The following is a 21,336-nucleotide window of genomic DNA, read 5'->3' on the forward strand; positions in this document are numbered from 1 at the left end:
AGTTGGAGGTTTGATTTATCATTTACTTTTTTGCCATTTGTAACTTATATTATGAAGGAAGTTATATTACGAGACTGCCACAGTGGTTGTAAGAAAGAATTAATTTTTCATCAGAAAAAAAATTTAAGACAGCACACCAGATTTTTCCCCCCTCTCTCCGGCGTGACATCTGAATGAGATTACAGTGACGATGTTAACATATATATTTTGCATGCATGTTAGCTAAGTTGCTTTGGAGTATGTATTCAATTTTGTTAATCAGGACTAAAACTCAAATAATTTTGTATTAATTTGTTACTTCTTTATAAAGTATATCATATTTGTAATGATTTTGTAGAAACGCAGAGTACTGTAAAAAAAATCCATGATATTTGCATTTTTTATATAATATATAGTGCTGTCGCTTTTTCAATTTCGAGGAATGCATCTTTCTCGAACAAAAAGTTTTTGCTTGAATATAAGGGTTACAATAATATTAATGCTTTATTGTGCAAACAAACCACCATAGGGTCGTACATCTCAGACTCTTGGTAAAAAAAGTTATGAATGTAATTAAATAATATGAGAAAACCACTAAGAAGTTGTGAACAAACCCTGGAGAGAAACAAAAGATTGTTCTTATCTCCATCACCAACTGAATTATATTTGAACAATGATTAAATAAACGAGAAGTATTGGATAGTGATTTCAAAATCGAATATCGCATATGCCTTATTTTTTTTTTTTTTTAATTTTTCAGTTAGAGCTGGTAGACTTTTCTATTATTTTAATATTATTTCGAACAGAGAACACTATATATACCTGAGTCCCAGATATATACATGACATACATTGTAAAGAAAAAATATTGAGATAGACAGATAGAGCAGGTGTGATTTCAAGTTTTACTTTGAATTTGTTGTCTACAAGAAATGCACTGAGAAATAACTGTGTTCTCGGGTCTGCTGTCTTAAAAAACTTTGATAAATTCCAAATTTAAGGTCATATTGAATTCGAAGTGGCGGCTCCTATCCGCAAATTGATTGGCCGGGTACATTTCCGTATGATGATTGTCATTTGTTGTATTGCGTTGTATTTAGGTTTTCAGAGGAATCTCATGTTCAGGGGAAACAACTCCAATATTTTTTTGTAGAAAAATGAATATTGTGCCATGTGTGTCTTGGGTTAAACGAGGAGTTTCCAAAGCAAAACCAGACAGAGTAAGGCTCCAGAAAAACTTATACTTGTTTATTCAGTATAGATCTCGTTCAGTGTATTTTACAGTGGGAAATTGTTGTAGAATCAACGAAACTTAGAAAAAGGGGGAGGGAATGCTAATAAAATGACGAACAGCCGTTTCCATGTTTTGTAACCCTTTTCATGTACATTAGGTAGCTAAAAACAGTAAACAAATGAAGCCGAAATTTGGCTTCTAAATGCATGAACATGCACATGCATTTTGAAACGGAAATAGCCTATGTTACAAGAAATTACCCAAACATCATAAACATGTATTCATATTTAGAATCCTATTTCTTAGCAGATTTCAAATCATTAAAAGAAGACTTAAGTAAAAATTTGCACAAATTCAATTTCCATTTTGTTTACTTCAAAAAATGCTGTTGGACACCCCCATTCAGGCTTAAAAAATATCCTTATCAGTGTTCTACCAGGCCGATATGATGCTGCGGTGCCACAGTGCCTTCAAAATATTTTCAAAGATTCCTGCAGTGTCTTTATTGGCTTCTGATATTGAACATTGATTGTTTATCCGTGTGTCAGGAAATATGTGACACACACTCGGGCACGGAGTGATCATTCGCTGCTGCCTTTGTATAACATGTATAATGTCGCTAGTATATAGTTTCAATGGTTCTAACTTTGAAGAGTTTGTCAAGTTTCATTTGTATCTAACTGCCATAGATTGGTTTTAACAATAATACACACAGAAGTGTAATGTCAATTAAACTACGGAAACCGGTCAGCTGTTCATTAAAATATTTTTGTTTTAAAAAGTTGTATTCCGAATATCTTAATCAATTATACGATTTTAGTTCATGTAGTTCTGAATGAACATGTTCTCTGCAAATTACAAAGGGGTTAAGCAAAAGTCAGATGATGGAATTAATAGTTTTTTCAGCCCAATGACTTCTAATGAAAAGGAGAATATTTTTTAATACACATCCTTCTACACTGTCAGTATAATCAGATGTCAATACTTCCCAAGCGACCTTAAGTTTTAGCAAGTGATTACAGCAAGCACCCTGTTTCTGGTTTAAATAACAAGTGGCTGACTGAGTTTTCATGGCTTAGAAATGTTAAATGGGGGTACACAAAAGTTATTGTGAGAAGGGGTTTCTAACCCTAAAGAGGATAAAGGCAAAGTTGAGGAACAGACTATCCAACAGTTTTTCAAAAGTCAATAAAACTACACATTTACCTCATCAAAAGACAGTAATTGTTTTATTCCATATTCCAAGAGAAATGTATGTAATGGCAATTATTAACCAAAACCAATTGTACATCAATCGTTTTTTTATCAAAATAGTGCAGGTAAAAGCACGCGATGTTATGCGCGGTGAATATCCTTTTTCCGCAGGTGAATATGCTTATTTACTCAAAATCCCATTCATATAGAAAAACCTACTAAAGTTTTATCAATATGGAATAATCTGCATTATTAAACACATGTCATTAAGCATTATAATTTATATTGCATGTCATGATTTATGACTGATTGCTTCAGATCACAAAAGTTCACTCTTTTAAAAAATTTCTGGGGAGAACACTGCATATAAAATTTCAATAAACATCAGACGTATCCTCATATATTGTGTTTTCAACCTACTATCATATTTCTCCAAATTTTCTTTTTAGGCCTAAAAAAAAAAATGTTGTGTTTCCGGTCACCCGACCGACCGTCCTTCAGACCCCCGACTCAAAAGTTTTTAAAGCTGATGTGGGTAAAAAAATAATTTGTATACCTACCGACCGTTTTTTCTGAAAGAAAATAAAAAATTCTAAGTCCCTCGATCTTTTTATCACCCCAAAAGAAAACAACGCTAATTTTAAACTCGAGGCTTATTTTTAGAATGGAAAGTGGAATCTTCTTGGCTAATTATATATACGGGAGCATGCGCAGTAGTTATTTTCATTTGTCAGTGTTTAAACATGGCAACACAACGCGTCCTATTCAATGTTCAACGTGGAAAGTGTGACCATTTCGCGGAGGAAAAAATATTTCTAAATTTTACAGAAGGTAACACCCTTTTTGACATTAGCAATGAAATTCATCCAATGTCTAACATCGATGAAAAAAAATACACAACACAAATTTTGTGCTCGGCCACCGGCAAAAATGACTGGACCAAGATTGATGACAATAACACAACTGTTGGAACAATGCAATCTTTTGGAATTAATTTTATCAAATTTTCATGCCAGACCCTTCTTCAAAATGAACCTGATATTAATCCATCTGAAACTGGTCAGCCAATCAACGCTTTAGACATTCTGATGAAAAGCCACAGATGCTTTGCCAAAAGAAAGTGTCCTGCCAGGGAACAGTGTATATAATATATTTGTCTATCTGTAGGTTTGGGATGATGTTTGGTTCATGTTCCTATAAATGAATCTGCCCCACATCTTCTCAATTTCTTTCTCTGACAATTCCTAACTTTTGGTCCTGAAATAGGGGAATTGGGTTTAAAAAGCTAATTTCCTAGGGGAAGTGCTGCCCAATTTTTTTTTAGGTTTGGACTTTTTTTCAGGGGTATTTTAAAAGGGGGTAAACTAAAAGTTATTTCAGGGGGATTTTAAAAGGGGTAAACTAAAAGTTATCTCAGGGAGATTTTTAAAGTGGGTAATCAATCTCTTTCTATTAAATCCCAAACTTTTGTCTGGTAACTGGAAAATGAGTTTTATATAACTTAAGCTTATTTCATAATATTATAAAAAAAAAAAAAAAAAAAAAAAAAATCCCTACCTACCGTCCCTTCAAAATTTCAAGGGGGTGATCGGAAACACAACATTATTTTTTTAGGCCTTATATGTTTGAACAATATTTTGAGTCACAAGTATGCTTATAAAATAAATGTATCTGAAATATATTTTGATCTTAAATAAAAAAATTATTTGAGTTCATTAATTTCGATGGCACCTTCATTTGACCTTTGCTGTCAAAAACTAGTGTCTAAAATGACTTGTGTTTTTGACCTATCAACATGTAAGAAATGGGTCCAAAGTCGAAAATGACATGTCGTTCAAATCCAGAATTGATTTTAATTTGATGCCCAGGTATATCAAATTATTTAAATTGGTCAGAGGCAAACAAACTTATGACTTTATGATTTAAATGCTAACATATAAAAGTATATAAAAAAATTTGTTAGACTAGTTGTAAACGTTTCACATGAGGCACTTTGGAAGCCTTGTATGATCTTGTATACAGTCATGTTTTTGTTCAATACTTTAGTATTTTTTTTCTCATTGAGTAGTTCATGTATAACATTTAGGATTGTTTACATTTGTTGGAAATAAATTGGACAATGGCAACAAATTCTTACTTCATGTTTATAAACTGGCCATAAAAGTATTAAAACACTGCAGATTAACTGTATATTTAACAGGTTCAGCTTGATAAAGATGACTTAAAAAGATTAATTGAGGAAGCAAAAGAGTAAGTAAAAGTAGAAAAATAACAATTTCTACTACAGCCCTCGATTTCGAAGACCTGTATACAGCTTTATTAATATATTAGAACAGAGAATGGAAATGAGGAATGTGTCAAAGACAACTACCCTACCTAATTGCAGAAAACAGTCCAAGATCACCAATGAGTCTACAACTCAACAATAAAATCTCACACCTGGAAGTGGGCTTCTGCTAGCCCCTTAGCAAAAATGTTTAAAAAATGTTCAGCGAAATGAACTCCACACTTAACTCTGAAAAAATACAAATGCACTAAAATTTCAAAAACAAAAATACTACATTGTTAACAACATGAACAAAGGGGAGTGTTTTCTGAAAGAGACAGGTACAAGAATGATTTGAACAAAAACAAAAGGGGAAAAAGACAACTATGTTAATATATAATACCATACCATTTGTAGAAATAAATATATGAGGTTTCGATGCTTGACAGTCAAAGAGGGCAACCCAAGGAGGTTCAGTTACCTCTAAGCAGTTATAGTATTTTGTGCAATTTGTGGTAAAAAAAGGTACATTAAATCTGGTGGAAATTCAAGAATTAGAATGTCATTTATTTATTGTATTTATTAAGTGTTTCTTGTTGGAACAGTGTGCTAGTTGAGAAAAATGTCAATCATATTTTATAATGTAGAAATTTAGATGAACATTTAGAAGAGGAGGAAGATGATGAACAGGAAGCAGATGGAGCCACTGCATCTAAAACAAAGCCTGTTGGGAAGAGAAATCATGATGAGGAAATGGAGGAAGATGTTGTGGCAAAATATAATTTAGATGATTATGATGAGGAAGATGGTATGTTAAACAAAGATGGTTATGAATAGGAATTCTTGATGAAAGATTTCATTTTTTGTGTCTAAACTATTACGGGTTCTTTATAAGCATTTTTAAAAGAGAGTCCCAAGGCTCATCATTTTTGGTCATTGCCATTCCAACAGTGAGAAGAAATTTTAGTGCTAGTATATATTTTATTATTACAGCCTCCATAACAAAATAAAGTAGGAAAATGAAATCAAATTTAATTCACTTTTAAACTGTTACTATAAAATGATGATTATGTGCATGTGGTCAGTTGATACCACATTTTTCCATTTTGATACATATTTGCACTCACCAATTTCAAAAATGATGAGGCCTGTCAGATGAACATTGACTCTTGGATTCACCTTGCTGTTATATGTTTAATGAAGTAAACCCAATAAATACCTTACTGGTATCGCTCATTTTATTTTTGAAATTACAAATGTACTCTTTCTTTATTGCATATCTATTAACACTTACCATGCTGACTTGTTTTCAGAAATTTCGTTTATTTGCAAAACTATGCAAATGAGCTTAACCCTGCTGCTGAAGCATATTGATTCCTTTAAATCTAATGTAGGTGATCACGGGGCAGGATAGATGCACGGGAATTTGGCCCAAGGTATGTCATCAGGTGCAAAAAGCATCAATTTTGATGATTTTTTATCCTTTATCTTGACCCTGAAGACCCAGGGATGCTGGTAAAGGTATCTAGCTGTAGCCTGCATGTAGAGTGGACCCCAGTTAACAAATTGACCCCAACAGTTGTTAGGTGGGAGTGAATCTGATCTTGGTTCAACAGTCTACAGAAGGTCATTTGGACCAAAAATACGGAATTTCATGATTTTTTCAGATTTTTGACTTCAAATGGACCTGAAGCCATTGTTTCCTATGAGTAGTTTTAATAATTATTACGATCAGTAGTTATATGTCTGCGGGTTTGCACTGATTTTGCAAGTTTTAGGCCTCTGAACTTCCTTTGTAAGACACAGAGGGGAAGCCCACCCCTCCAGAAAACCGAGTTTCATCCAATTTCAATTTTCCTAGTCCAAACATAAGAAACATGACTATAGATAGCCTCAGGTTGACGGAACCTGCATAACTTTTCGAAATAAGTATCATAAAGCTGACTTCTAAAAGTATGGAACGCCATTGGAGCCAAATAACAGTGGTCTGGGGACGTCTGTCACATGACGGGTACCGCATGGTAAGGGTTAAGCTTATAATCTTTTTAAATTTTGACAAAATGATTCATTTAATTTTGATTTTGTATTGACAGAATCCGAAGCCTTGGCAGGAATTGGAAACCTCGCCTATTTTGCATCACCAGATGATGATCCATATTTTACAACGAAAGGAGAGGTAAATAAGAAATTGAAAAGTACAGTGAAACCTTTCTGACCTAAAGCATAATAAAACCAAAAAATACAGTATAAACATCCTCATATTTGAGAACGGTGGCCATGGTGTCTGAGTGGTATTAGTAGTTACTACTGTAATCACTAGCCAGTCAACACTAAGGTTGTGAGTTCTAACCCCGCTGGTGATGTTGCACTTGACTCCAATTTTAATTGACTAGGATTGTCAGTTTGCTTATCGAAGGACAGATGTTTTCTCCGGGTACTCCTGCTACCTCCACCAATAACAACTGTCTGCCACGAAATAGCCTAAATGTGGTGCTTAAAAGTGGCACTAAAACACAAAAAATCAATCAATCAATCATATTTGAGAACACACAAAGCACACAGTAAATTGGAAAAATTCTAAGGGGAATTTATATTTGAAAGCTTCATTATTTCAAAGATCTAACAAAAAAGCAAACCAAAAAAAACAAAAAACAAGAAGCACAAGCAGCAAAAATGATAAACTTTATGAAAATATGAATTGACAAAAAATATAGAGAAGCATTTTAAACTTAATATATTTCAATTTCCCATATTTTTTTTCACTTTTTCTAATGGGAGATAATCTATACGTTTAATAGTTATTTGATGATCAAAACAATCTGAAATATTCATGTAAATGTATTTTATTTATAGTATGATAGTGATGATGAAGATTTTGAAATTAAAGCTACAGATAATTTGATAGTAGCTGGAAAAGCAGAAAAAGATGTCTGTTCATTGGAAATATATGGTAAATATGAATAAATATATATTTAGGGTATATGTCAATGAGACTGCCACCTAACTACTTTAAAAGGCATACATAGGTAAATTTAGTCTTTGATGATATGTATATTTTATAAGGGTTGCAAGAACCTTTTTTTGGCGTTTTGATTTGATTTTTTTCAGCAATTTGGGATTGGGCTTTTTTTTTGGCTGGAATTCATGATTTACACTTTTCCAGGATCCAAGAAAGATTTTTTTCTCTGCAATTCAGGATGACACCCCCTCGTTCTGTCCCTCTTGTATCTATACAAAATTTGTAATCTCTAAAACACCTATATATATATAGTCTAGAAAAGCAGAGGTCTATCAGCAGAAAAGACCAGATATGGAGAAAAAATAGGAGATGACGAATAATTCATAGGAACAGCAAATGTTTTTATTGTTGTAAGATGAATTGCTGTTCTTCCTTATTAGTTGCTGAAATGTTTTGTGCAATGAACTAAAGATATATATATATATTAAAATTCATTGAATGATCCAAAAAATAATGTTAAAAGTATAACTGTTGAAGGAGTATGACATTAAGAAGGGAAATACAATTCTAACATACAATTTAATTTTTTAACATATGATAATATATGATTGTTTCAGTATACAATTTTAACATATGATAATATATGATTGTTTCAGTATACAATTTTAACATATGATAATATATGATTGTTTCAGTATACAATTTTAACATATGATCATATATCATTGTTTCAGTATACAATTTTAACATATGATAATATATGATTGTTTCAGTATACAATGAAGACAATGCCAACTTATACATCCACCATGATATAATGATATCGTCTTTTCCACTGGCTGTCGAATGGATGAACTTTGATGTGGGTGAAGATAAACCAGGTTTGTAGATTAGATATAACTTTAAAGGATGAAATCTATTTTTGGTAGATGCACATGTACATGTGATATAGAATTTTGTAGACCACTAGTCCTAAAGTTATTTTATTTGATTCCAATATTGGTTTGAATTTAGAAATGAACCTTGCATTTAGATTTAAATGTTATCAATTGAAAGCCTGTTTGCCTAAGTAAAATTGAGAATGGAAATGGGGAATATGTCAAAGAGACAACAGCCCGACCAAAGAGCAGACAACAGCCCGACCAAAGAGCAGACAACAGCCAAAGGCCACCAATAGGTCTTCAATGCGGCGTATATTAAACTCTCCCGCACCATGTTTATGCTAGTTAAGTGAAAATGAACATTATATTAAACACGGAAATATACACAAGGAATTAAAATTTATAATCATACAAGACTAACAAAGGCCAGAGGCTCCTGACTTGGGACAGACGCAAAAATGCAGCGGGGTTAAACATGTTTTTTGAGATCTCAACCCTCCCCTATACCTCTAGCCAATGTAGAAAAAACAAACTCAACAATATGCACAGTAAAACTAAGTACATGTATATGTCAGTATATTCTTATATTGGACCTATTAAATTCAATGTCAAAGATTATTTGGTGTCTGGGTGAAATTGAATATTATTTTTAGTTTTTCAGTCATAACTGTTTTGATTCTTTTGTATCATTGGCTTTCAATTATTTGGCTTTGAGAGTGTCTGATGCAGGTACATCTAGATCAGGGTTTCGAACACATGCAATTTATAACATGCTGTGTTACTTTTTTAGGGCTATACAAATAATGGCTTAGTCTGTTTGATTTGTTTTGTGTACAGGTAGTTTTATCTTAGTCTGTTTGATATGTTTTGTTAATAGGTTGCTGTTGTATCAATGGCTATACACATAATGGCCAAGTTTGTTTGATTTGTTTTGTTTACAGGTAGTTTTGTTTCTGTTGGATCGATGGCTATATACATAATGGCTTAGTCTGTTTGATTTGTTTACAGGTAGTTTTGTAGCCGTCGGATCTATGGAACCTATTATCGAGATCTGGGACCTGGATGTTGTAGATTCTTTAGAACCAGTCACAGTATTAGGACAGAAAGCCAAGAAAAAGAAAAGTAAAAAGGTTTGTTCAATTAAACAATCTTCAAAAATGGGATGGACCTGTGTAGTTCTTAAGCTTAAAACACTAACATGTAAAATGTTATGGTCCTATTTTAACATTTTCACATATTTACACATGGCTTTGAGTTTTCTACCACTTATCGAGGTTAACGCTGTACGATTAAATGAATGTTGAATAGACTTTGACATTGGACAAAAGTCATCAACAACTAGCAGTTAGTGATTGGTATACTGTACACCAACTTATTTTTCATGGATACTTTATTTTGTGATTGGCATTTTTTAGCCCATTTCTTGCAGATTTAATTTCTCTTTTCCCAAATTTACATGGTGTAGTTGAATATGAAAAAATCCTAGCTTTACCTATTTGTGATGATGGAAAAATCCTAGCTTTACCTATTTGTGATGATGGAAAAATCCTAGCTTTACCTATTTGTAATGATGGAAAAATCCTAGCTTTACCTATTTGTGATGATGGAAAAATCCTAGCTTTACCTATTTGTAATGATGGAAAAATCCTAGCTTTACCTATTTGTGATGATGGAAAAATCCTAGCTTTACCTATTCGTGATGATTTATATTTGCATTATTTTTATACTCTCTAAAGTAGCTTGAAAATTAGTTGGTTAACGATATTAGTCAAATTGATTTTAAAATATTGCCAATTACAAAGTCTTATGTTTTTGTCAATTCAATCTCAAATTAAAGTCTTCAATAAAAATCACAAACACTTGATAAGTATTTACACATAGGATACAACTGCTATATTGTGTATAAAACTTATCTGTGAAGGTCAAACATCATTTAATGTAAGTGATTTCCTTACAGGCCAGTGGTCATGGTCATACAGATGCTGTGTTAGATTTATCATGGAATTCTGCAGTAAGGTGAGCTATAAAAAAGATATCTAAAGAGTGTTCTCTCCGTACAAAACCAACTAACAGCCTAAAGTGCTGGTTCTCAGAAATTGGTAAAGCTTCTATTATGAATGTTAATATTTACTTGTAAAGTTTTTCTCTCAAACAAGAAGCAAATTTTAAAAGAAGAGGTTTTGGAAGCAAGGCTTTTTAAAGATAGTTCTAGAAATATTATTTAGATATAAGAAGATGTGGTATATCAAATTATATCAAAAGTGCCTATGAGACAACTCTCCATCCAAATCACAATTTATAAAGGAAACAATTATAGGTCAAGGTACGGTTATATGGTTTATTTTTTATAATTTTTTTCTTAAATAATTTAGCAGAAATTTGTTATGCATTAAATGACATGCTGTAGGTATAAATGAAACACACAAGCCATGATTTTCAATTTTGATACTGGTATTTTAGGAATGTTTTAGCCAGTGCGTCTGCTGATTTTACTGTTGCATTATGGGATTTAACTGAAGGAAAAGTTGTTACCTCAATTACACAACACAAGGAAAAGGTACATGTTTATAGGTCAAACAACTCACTGTAAATTATGTGTATTTTGTTCTTTCTGGTTTGATATGCTTAATTTTGTATTGATCCAAATATATTAAGCCATCCGCATTTCTTCAGAGAAGGTAATGTTAGGTTTTTGAAAAAAAAAATTATTCCAGAATCAGTATATAAGTTCTCATTTTATGAAATTTACCTGAAAGTTGCAAATAAGTAGGCAGTCGGAATCAACTATCAACTTAAAAGACAATACATTTTATGTTTCATCTGTTACATTTAATGGGAAATTTAAAAGAATAAAAATATATTCTGAATGCCATGAATTTTAAGGGAGGGGTTACATTTTGGAAAGAGGTTGAATATCTAATGGGATATCAAGAGTCTAAAGAACAGGACAGTCCATATCTTCTGACCATGTGTATTCTCAAATGTGATTCTAATTTTGGAAATCTTTTGAGATATTAAACTTTTGAGAGCATAAAAACCAAATTGGCCTATGGCTATATACATCACAAACAACCAAAGTCGGTCAAAATTATTAAATACCACCAGTGATAAAAAAAAAATACAAAATCTATTAAAAATTTGTTGTGAAATGGTTGGTTTTTCTAAAACTTTTTTCTTATATTGAAATGAAATGTGTTTTACAGGTTGCTTTAAAAGAAGAAAGTTGTAAATTTTCTTATAAGAATTGAAATGATTCTTTCTTTTCATGGTCCATGCTAATTGAAACATTGATAGGAATCAATGTTTGGTGTAAAGATATTGACAGATTTAATGCCTGTACATGTTTAAATGAGCATAGAGTATGACATGAAAGAATTATTAAGTTTTATCGTTTTAGTGAAGATTTGGAGTGTTTAACAGCAGACAATAAACCAGGTTACTGATTATGTTTACAGCAGATTCCATTGAGTGTGTAGCGAAAGGTAATCTGTTTGGTTAGCTTGCTTGTTAGCTGAACCGTGAAGTCATTATTAGGTCAGGTATACTACCCTCCTTTCAAAGTAGCATAGTCCAACAGACAGACAGATTAGTTATCTATCGGACTTGTCTATTCTTAGTGTAGGGGAGTTTACCTAACCTAACAATGATTTCACGGTTCAGCTAACAAGCAAGCTAACCAACTATATTACCTTTAGCTACACACTCAATGGAATCCACTGTAATAAGAATATATACATAATCAAAACTCAAAACAGAAGTTAAAAAAAATTAAATTGCATGAATAAAAGTATTGTATTCGATTCATAATTTACAGTCATAAAATTTGATAAAAGCAAATGTAGAAAAAAAAAATGTAATTATAACGCAGATATTGTTTTTCTTTCATACAGGCACAGTGTGTGAAATGGCACCCATTTGAACAGCAGACATTGTTATCTGGGTCATTTGACAAGTATGTTTTTTTCATCTTAAGAATTAAACATTGGGCATTAAAAAAACATTTGTTAGTAATCGTGCCCATCCCTGATGCACACACTATTTTGGTACATGAATGCTTATGGTTTACTTGTTGATGTGATATTTCCTGTTTTGTTCAATAGAAAAATATTGAAAGTATATGTCAATTGTTTTCATATAACACAGAATTTAGTGTCGCCAGAAGCATATTTTTATGCCCAACCTAGCATAAAGCATAACTGAAGAACTATTTCCAGAATTACCTGAAGTGTTAACATATCTGCTTGAGAATTAGGAGGTTACTGTATAGTATTTTAAGCTCCAATGGTATCAATTGATGGTCCCAAATTAAGGTTACTGGCAACGCGTAAGCCGAGACAGTAAAAATGTACTGGTGACAATCAAATCACCAATTGAAGCCGCCAAAGCTTAAAACACAATATTGTTATCACTATTTTAATGGAAAAAAAACGAAAACAACAATTAAATATACATTTGAAATCTGTCATACTTCTTTGGCTTGCTCTTATGTTTTGTGAATTGATGACATGAAAATTGGTGACAATATCCAATCAAAATGAATGTTACAAACTATGTTGCATCAGAATTAATTATCAATGCTGTATCATTTAATTATTTCAGTACTGCTAAAGTTTATGACTGTAGAAACCCAAATAGTACATACAAAAGTTGGGATCTGAATGGAGAAATAGAAAGAGTATTATGGGATACACATAAACCTTTTAATTTCTATGTAAGTAATTTTATTCATCCTTTATTGATAGTGTTATAGAATATGTGGGTTAATTTTCTGCGATAAACAATTTTGGTCAAAGGTCATATTTGAATTTCTTTACTTTTAAATGAAAAATTGCTGTTTCATCGACTTGTTAAAAATTGAAAATTGCCTTTGACTAAATATCTCTTTTTACAGTCAAGAAGGGAAGTGATGGGTGAGAATCGCCCCAATTGGCCGCTGGTGTGAGTCCTTAGTAATATAAATATACCAAGAGGCAGAATAGTCATATTACCTTTGAAAAATCCATAGATTTAATCAGCATTGTAAAAGAATGAAAAATGCATCTTTAAGTATAACTTCAACAAAGGAGTAGGTCTGGTAAGGGACGATTTTGGCCTCAAATTTCAGGTTCATCTGACGAAAGATTTTGGACACTTTTTAAACACTTAAGTGCCTATTTCAGTTGATTCAATTAGTTTATTGGAAAGATTTTAACTGATTTAGTCATTAAAAAGCTCCGATTCAGGCCTACAGTCATTATTCTACTTCGTCAAAATTATCTCCCCATTACGCCAGTTAATTTTCACAATCGTAGAAATGGAAGCCATTGTAGGGATGACGCGCTGCCAACTTTGCTCTTGAAAACCGATAATTTTTTCCGCATAGCACCATTACGATCCTTATTTGTCAGTTGTATTTTAAAAGACAAATGTATCTACTAGCTAATGAGCATCAGTTAATTATCTTGTCTGCATTGATTCAACTTAAAACTATTATCTAATCGGTTGTCAGGTGGAATTTTCAAAAATTCATAAACATTTAAAAAAAATTCTAATTAAATATTTCGTGGAAGGGCAGACTAGATATTTTTAGTGGTTGAAGACTATAAACCTTGGTTATCACACACAAAAAGTTAGTTTTTTTACGAAAATATGCATTTTCATCATCCAACTTGAAAGACTGTCGTCAAGTACTTTGTAAAAAAAAAGCTATTCGAACACACGTACTCTGTTTTTAGGATTTATTAGATAGGTATTTCACTTGACCCATATATTTCATCTTTTAGTACTGCGATTTTTTTATGTTATAAAGTCAACCTGTAGCTTTGATATATAAAAATGATAGAATCTGAAGCGAGATGATGTATCAAATATTCTTGCTTTGTACGTTTTCAAGACAAAATATTCAACTCAAACACGCCCTAACATAAAAAGGTGCACTCGATTTTCTCTTTTCGATACAATCGTTACCCATTTTTTAGATTTTTTTCTTGAGTCACATAATGGAAGGGCAGACATGAAAATGACTGAACTAATAGATTGATATGTTTTCCATCCTTGGTATTTTTTTCAAAAAAATCGGATGTTATGCATTTTCTACATCCAACTTGATAGATTCCCATGTCATCGACTTGATATCTAATTGTTCTGCTTAACTATGTAATAGATAAATTGAAACCTTATGCAAATGGTGTTTTTAAAATAAAACACTTCGTAATTGAGAAGAAAATTGTCATTTTATTTGTTTCTATTAACTTTTAAATTTTTTGTTAAAATAGTAAACATTACAGTAAGCATTTACAGCCTTCTCTAACAAAGAGCTTCGATTCTTTTGTTCTATTTCAACCGGGTTTCCGCCTGCTAAATATGAAAAATCTATCAAATATGCCAAAAAATGTCACTTTTCAGATGTTTTTTGTCAAATATGAAAGTGGCCGCATCCGTGTTCATCCTCAACCTTTATATATGTTATGTATTATCATTAAATACAACTTACATTTCAATATTAAGAATGAACACAAATGCGGCCACTTTCATTTAAGACGGAAACCGTCTAAAATTTAACTGTGAAGATTTCAGTAATTTAGCATGACTTTATGATGCTAGTACCCGATACATGTGCATTGTATTGCCAAAAAACAGCCCACATTTATGTAGCAGAAGCATTCTACTTTCCAATAAACAACCCAAAGTTTACATTTTAACAATTTTGTAAAACTGCTAAATTTTGCGGCCAAAAAGGGGTCTTACTGAACCTACTCCTTTAGAAACATCAGACAGTACATCAGTGCATGTGGTATTTTCATTGATATTATCAGTTATTTATTTAACAATTCATTAAATATTTTTTACTAGGTTTTATCTTATTAATTTCTATTATGTAGGCCTCAACAGATAAAGGTGTGATATATTATATAGATTCCCGTATGGACAAACAATTGTTTACACTGTCAGCACATGATGAAGCTGTTACAGGTATGGCACAACTTATGTAAACTGAAAACAATTTTTTCATCCCTCATTGTTTTTATTCTTTATTTTAACAGTTCCTTGGGGTCTTTTACAAGTAACTGAATCTGAATTGCTTACAGCAAGATAATGGCTATTCCTTATGTACTGTTCTTTGATATTTACTGTTACACTGTGGACATTTTCTTTAAATTACATATACAGGAGTTTTCCAGAGATTTATGAATAACTGGTGACTTCTACCTACAAACATTGTCATTGATTGTCTATGATGTATTTCAGGTATATCACAGAGTTATAAAGTTCCAGGCCTGTTAGTGACAACATCATCAGACAAAATGTTTAAAGTATGGGATGTACAGGACAATAAACCATCGTTAGTGTTAGAAAGAAATCTTAAAATGGTAATAAGATAAGATCATTAGTGTTAGAAAGAAATCTTAAAATGGTAATGTATTGATTATTGAGCCATGGGGAAAAAGTCCATGAAACGGCAAACAAACAGCACAAAAAACACACCAAGAGGTCATAATATGGTTGTAACAATCAACAGCTTTATGAATATTAAAGTCTGAATCGTCCTGTTAATGACTTCAAATAACACTTTGTAAATTCACAATATCTCCAAAGTGCTGTTGTGATTAATCTTCATCAGGAACACCCAAATCTGAATATTTGAAAGCCAAGGATGTTTGAAACAAGAAGCTGGTGATAAGTTTTTTTCACAAAAATGGACATATACATATAAGGTCAGCTTTGCCTCAAGGTGAAACTTTGTTTCTTAGTAATTTCTAAATTTATCAAAAACAATTTAAAACGGGTAATTTATAAATAATGAGAGTTGCAGTGTAGTGGTTAGCACCTCCTACTACAAACACAAAGATTCTTAAATTCTGGTTTCGAGAGAAAATTTCAGGGACTGCATTTTTGGCTCCCCCTTCACACCGTTTGTGAGTATGGTCTTGAAAAACCCTGATAGTTCATTGGAAGGGGCATACAAAATAACTTAAAAGGGGGAACATACCATATGGTGGCATACAAAATAACTTAAAAGGGGGAACATACCATATGGTGGCATACAAAATAACTTAAAAGGGGGAACATACCATATGGTGGCATACAAAATAACTTAAAAGGGGGAACATACCATATGGTGGCATACAAAATAACTTAAAAGGGGGAACATACCATATGGACTCTTAAAAAAAAATAAGTTGAAGAAAACTAGTCAACACTATAATCAATAGAAGACGAAAAAATGCAAATCATGCTTATACCATCATGGCTTCTTATTTTGCAATCTTGTTGAATGACATTACTGAATGTTTTTAGGGACAGTTATATTGTTCTGAGTGCTGTCCTGAGGCTCCTTTTGTGTTTGCTATTGGTGGGGATGGAGGAGAAATGAGGGTCTGGGACATAAGAGAAAGTGCTGCAGGTTAGTAGGATACAGGCATATAGTTACCCCAAGATAACATTGTTTAAGATTTAAAATGTTGGAAAATAAAAAAAAGTCTGATGCTTTGGTTTGGCACAGAACTGTATAAAAAAATGTGTTGTAAAAATTCAATGATACTAAATGATTTTAAAAATATTTATCAAAATGTTTCCTATTGTAAGGAAAACATAGAAACCATATTTTATAAAGTGTGTCATTCTTGTTCATGTTATTGAAAAGCATTTTCCATGCAGCTATACATCTTAACACTGTTCACAGCTGACCCATTAATTTGTCCCACTTGAACTAGCTGACGTCAAACAACAATCACTTTTCCATTGTGGCGTCAAATATTTTGTATTATGATGTCAAAATTTTATGGAAACCTGTGTGATGTCCAGTAATGACAGACTGATAGCCATTAGGTGTATTGTATTGCTAAAGTCACTCTTTTGAGACAGTTGTTGTTTCCTATGTAATTACACGTAGATGTGAATTGCATGAATATAAAAACAACGACAAATGTGATTTTAATATTTATAACATTGGTTACTAATAAACTGCAAATTTTTATGTGAATGGAATCTAGTTATTTCCCTGCTCTGACTTCATAAAACAATGGGTGATGTAAAGACTTTTATATAAACTCATCATAGATACCAGGACTAAATTTTGTATATACGCCAGACGCGGGTTTCGTCTTCAAAAAGACTCATCAGTGACGCTCGAATCCAAAAAAGTTAAAAGGGCCAAATAAAGTACAAAGTTGAAGAGCATAGAGGACCAAAATTCCTAAAAGTTTTGCCAAATCCAGCTAAGGTAATCTATGCCTGAGGTAGAAAAGCCTTAGTTTTTCAAAAATTCAAAAATTTAAAACATTGCATCAAAATCAAGTGAGAATGCTTGGAAAAATACATTGTTCCGTAAATTTTTTATGGTATTTTCATAAAAGGTCAATGCATAGTATCCTGGAAATCAAAACAGCAGTGATAATCCATTTTTAAATTTCAACTGTTGTGATTGATTCTTTTACTGCATTTTTTAATATTCGAATTATATTACCGTACACCTTTTGGTATCTACTTATGCTTTAGACTTCAGACTTTGCAAATTCTTGAACAAAGGGTTATTTACCAGTATGTTTATTTCAGTGAGGAAACATTTCTTAGATAGAGCTCCAGTAGGGGTAACTATGGAGGGCGACGGGGACATAAAAGAGGAGGAACAATTCGTTGATGAGGATGCCCAGGATGTGGACATGGTGATGGGAGGTTTATCTATAGACAATTCACAACAACAAAATAGTGAAAAGAAAAAGAAGAAAAAGAAAAAGAAGAAGAAGAAAAAAACTGAAGATATTTTAACCCTCTTAGACTAAAATGTTTTTATCATTGTTTTATTGATTACAACTGTATAAGGTACACATCAGATTAGTGGAATTAGCCAATAGACATGTGATAAAACCAGTTTAAGTCAGAATTATATACAGTATTTTTTTATTCTCCCTTGGCTTAAAAGTCATTAAAAACAAGTCCAGTGTAGTTTGTGCCTGGGTTGTGCAGAATCTAACTCTCTAGATGTGTATTGGCAATTGACTTGGAGATCTCACTGAGTTGTTCAATATCAGATCATTACCAAACTAGTGGAAACATGGGAGATCATTATGATTATAAGGTCACCATCTCAGGATATGGCACTAGTTTAGATCATTATGATTATAAGGTCACCATCTCAGGATATGGCACTAGTTTAGATCATTATGATTATACGGTCACCATCTCAGGATATGGCACTAGTTTAGATCATTATGATTATACGGTCACCATCTCAGGATATGGCACTAGTTTAGATCATTATGATTATAAGGTCACCATCTCAGGATATGGCACTAGTTTAGGTCATAATGCCTGTAATACTGTGGATCCATTATATAAATTATAAGGATATACATTTGTGTGGATTTTATGTGTATTAGTTAACCATGATTTTAAATGTGCTAAGTAGTACACATTTTTTATAGGCTTGTATGCTGACTTTGGGAAAACCATGGAATCTAATATTCATGAAAAATACAAGTCACCTCACTCCACAAAAAAATTGTATCCAAGAAAAAAGGTAAATCTACAGTAATTTAAAACGCTTTTAATTCAAAACAAGTTTGTCCGTCTGTCCAATGCTTCATTGATTCATAATTTTCCTTGTATTCTTCTCATCTTCTGTCTTGTGGATAACTTTCATACTGGAACTTGCACTATATTTTCTAAAAATTGTATATACCGGTCTTATACCAGCAATGTTGTTTGACCCCATCATTTATTTTACCCCAAACAACAGAGGTTATAATGTTTTTGACCCGTCCATCAGTCCTGTTCTTGTCATCGCAACTCCTCTGAAACCCCACAACAGAATTTCATGACACTTTGTAGTTATGAGGACATAATATGTTACTGTGCATAATGATATCCACAAGAATTCAGTTGACTTTTGTAAAGTTATGAGTCTTTGAACTTCGGAATCTGGTGAGATTTTGTTTGTCCAGTGACAATGTGGGGTATGTGAGCGTGCTCACAAAGGTTCTTTAATTATTAAAAGAGTTATGCCCCTTGAAAATGCGAATTCCTTAGTCATGAAATTCTATCAAAGATTTGTGACCAATGTTTTACGATAGGACAGAAAATCAATACAGATTAGAAGTTTTGTTTCTTTAAAGGTCTTACTTAGTCTATATTGGTTTTGACCTAGACCTTTAAAGTCAGCTTTGCCTTCCTCTTATTATGGAAAACAAATATCAGTGGCAACTGTCCAAAATGATGGAAATACCATAGAGACCAAGTCAACATCTAAAAATTTGCACTCTTATTGTCATCAACTGGCAATACTGAATAGAATACCAAAATGAATCCATTTCCTATTACCCTTTTTAAAATGTCTGAATGAATTTGTATTTAAGACTATATTTGAGGGTCTACATGATGTTTACTGAATAGAAAATAAGAGGCAAAAAATAAAGAATGGAAAGAAAAAAATAGGTAAAAAGATTAAGAAGTAGAAAACAAAAGGGTGCTTTAGATTTAAAGAATATATATATTTGGTCCTTCTGTAAATTAATTGATTTAAAAAAAAGAAAGAACAAAGACACCACAAAACTTAACATTCACACACAAAATAACCGAAAACTTATATTACTACTCTTCATCTCTATGGTTTCACAAGTGTTTTCTAAATGTGGAAAATGCCACTTCTGTGCATTGATCAAAGAACAAAGATACATGTTGCATGACTGCAAATATTTTATGCATATTCAGTAGAAGCCTGCTAGTAAGAGATATGTTTCCGTATATTAAGTAATATGAAGATCTGGTATGATTGCCAATGAGACAACATCACTCAAGAGACCAAATAACATTGAAATAAAGAAATATAGGTCACTATTCGACCTTCAACAATGAACAAATCATACCACATCTCCTTATAGTCAGGAATCTAGCCTTTATTAGTTTTTAGTGTTTTTTTAAATTTGGTTCATTAGTTTAGTGTGGCTTCCATTTCCGTGAACAAGTATATATTATTGTTCATGGGCCAGCTTCAGTAGCAGGACTTTCTCATTGCATATCAGACCCATTGGTAGCCTTCATCTGTTTTCAGCTCTTTGGTTAGGTTGTTGACACAGACTTGTCTTGTTTACTATACCAGTAATACAAAAAAAAATGTCTCAACTATTGAACCCTCTTCGGGAAGACTGCATAAGGAGGAACTATTTATGCTCTGATTTGTTAAAATTGTCAGATATTAATTTCTTTTGGTTTCCTACGGAACTATTTTGATAGTTCTGCTATTTTGCCACCAAAATAACATTGATGAGGTTCAATAGAGGGCTTTTCAAATCATCAATCCCCTTTGTTATAAAACATTTAGTCTTTCAGAGAATACCTTTCATACATCAATCCTGCAAATTTTGGCCTATATACATCAAATAATGACAGCCCTAATGGTTCTATAGATCATACAAGCCAAAAGGGACTATTAAACACCATTGTATTTTATTTTTTTATTTTTTTGCTTGCTTTCATGAAGACTCTGCTATATCTGCAGAATTATGACAAAGACTAATTGGTTTAAGATGCCTACTACTTTCAAATATGTTGAACAAATTTCATGAGGGAAATAATTAACAGTCAGTGGCAGAACGTGGTGCTGCATTTGATGACAAATATTATAGGCTTTTAGCTGTTAAAGTAAAAGTAATTGATACATTAAGCTTTTTATAAACAACTTCTTTGATAATCAAAGTTCCAAAACATTCCTAACTCACTTTCCTACAAAGAACTTGAAAGTCCCCTACCCTCAGTTGTGTTGGTTATTTGCCATGAAAAGTCCAGGTTAGATTCTTACTTAATGAAAGATAGAAATACTGGTTCAAGTTAAAGGTTAGTTTATTAAT

At 32.3% G+C, this 21,336-nt stretch overlaps 1 protein-coding gene across 1 annotated transcript; it reads left to right on the plus strand.

The window, feature by feature from the left end:
* The first annotated feature begins 1,074 nt into the window (after nucleotides 1-1,074).
* Nucleotides 1,075-18,312, plus strand: LOC143049972 (periodic tryptophan protein 1 homolog). The gene is made up of 15 exons (XM_076223753.1): nucleotides 1,075-1,198; nucleotides 4,607-4,656; nucleotides 5,320-5,480; nucleotides 6,766-6,848; nucleotides 7,526-7,622; nucleotides 8,405-8,512; nucleotides 9,521-9,642; nucleotides 10,470-10,528; nucleotides 10,973-11,069; nucleotides 12,403-12,464; nucleotides 13,112-13,223; nucleotides 15,373-15,463; nucleotides 15,740-15,861; nucleotides 16,790-16,895; nucleotides 18,047-18,312. The coding sequence occupies exons 1-15, from the start codon at nucleotides 1,136-1,138 to the stop codon at nucleotides 18,271-18,273; spliced, it is 1,560 nt and encodes a 519-aa protein (XP_076079868.1). The 5' UTR covers nucleotides 1,075-1,135; the 3' UTR covers nucleotides 18,274-18,312.
* The last annotated feature ends 3,024 nt before the right edge of the window (nucleotides 18,313-21,336 follow it).

Source organism: Mytilus galloprovincialis, chromosome 10 (genome assembly GCF_965363235.1).
Source record: "Mytilus galloprovincialis chromosome 10, xbMytGall1.hap1.1, whole genome shotgun sequence".
Taxonomy (NCBI): domain Eukaryota; kingdom Metazoa; phylum Mollusca; class Bivalvia; order Mytilida; family Mytilidae; genus Mytilus; species Mytilus galloprovincialis.

What these genes read in the sequence shown, in the direction of transcription:
- LOC143049972 (XM_076223753.1), top strand. Translation starts at nt 1,136, where the DNA reads ATGAATATTGTGCCATGTGTGTCTTGGGTTAAACGAGGAGTTTCCAAA. An exon ending in CCAAAGCAAAACCAGACAGA is followed by an intron (nt 1,199 to 4,606) that starts GTAAGGCTCCAG and finishes TATATTTAACAG; the next exon opens with GTTCAGCTTGATAAAGATGA. An exon ending in AGAAAAAGAAAAGTAAAAAG is followed by an intron (nt 9,643 to 10,469) that starts GTTTGTTCAATT and finishes ATTTCCTTACAG; the next exon opens with GCCAGTGGTCATGGTCATAC.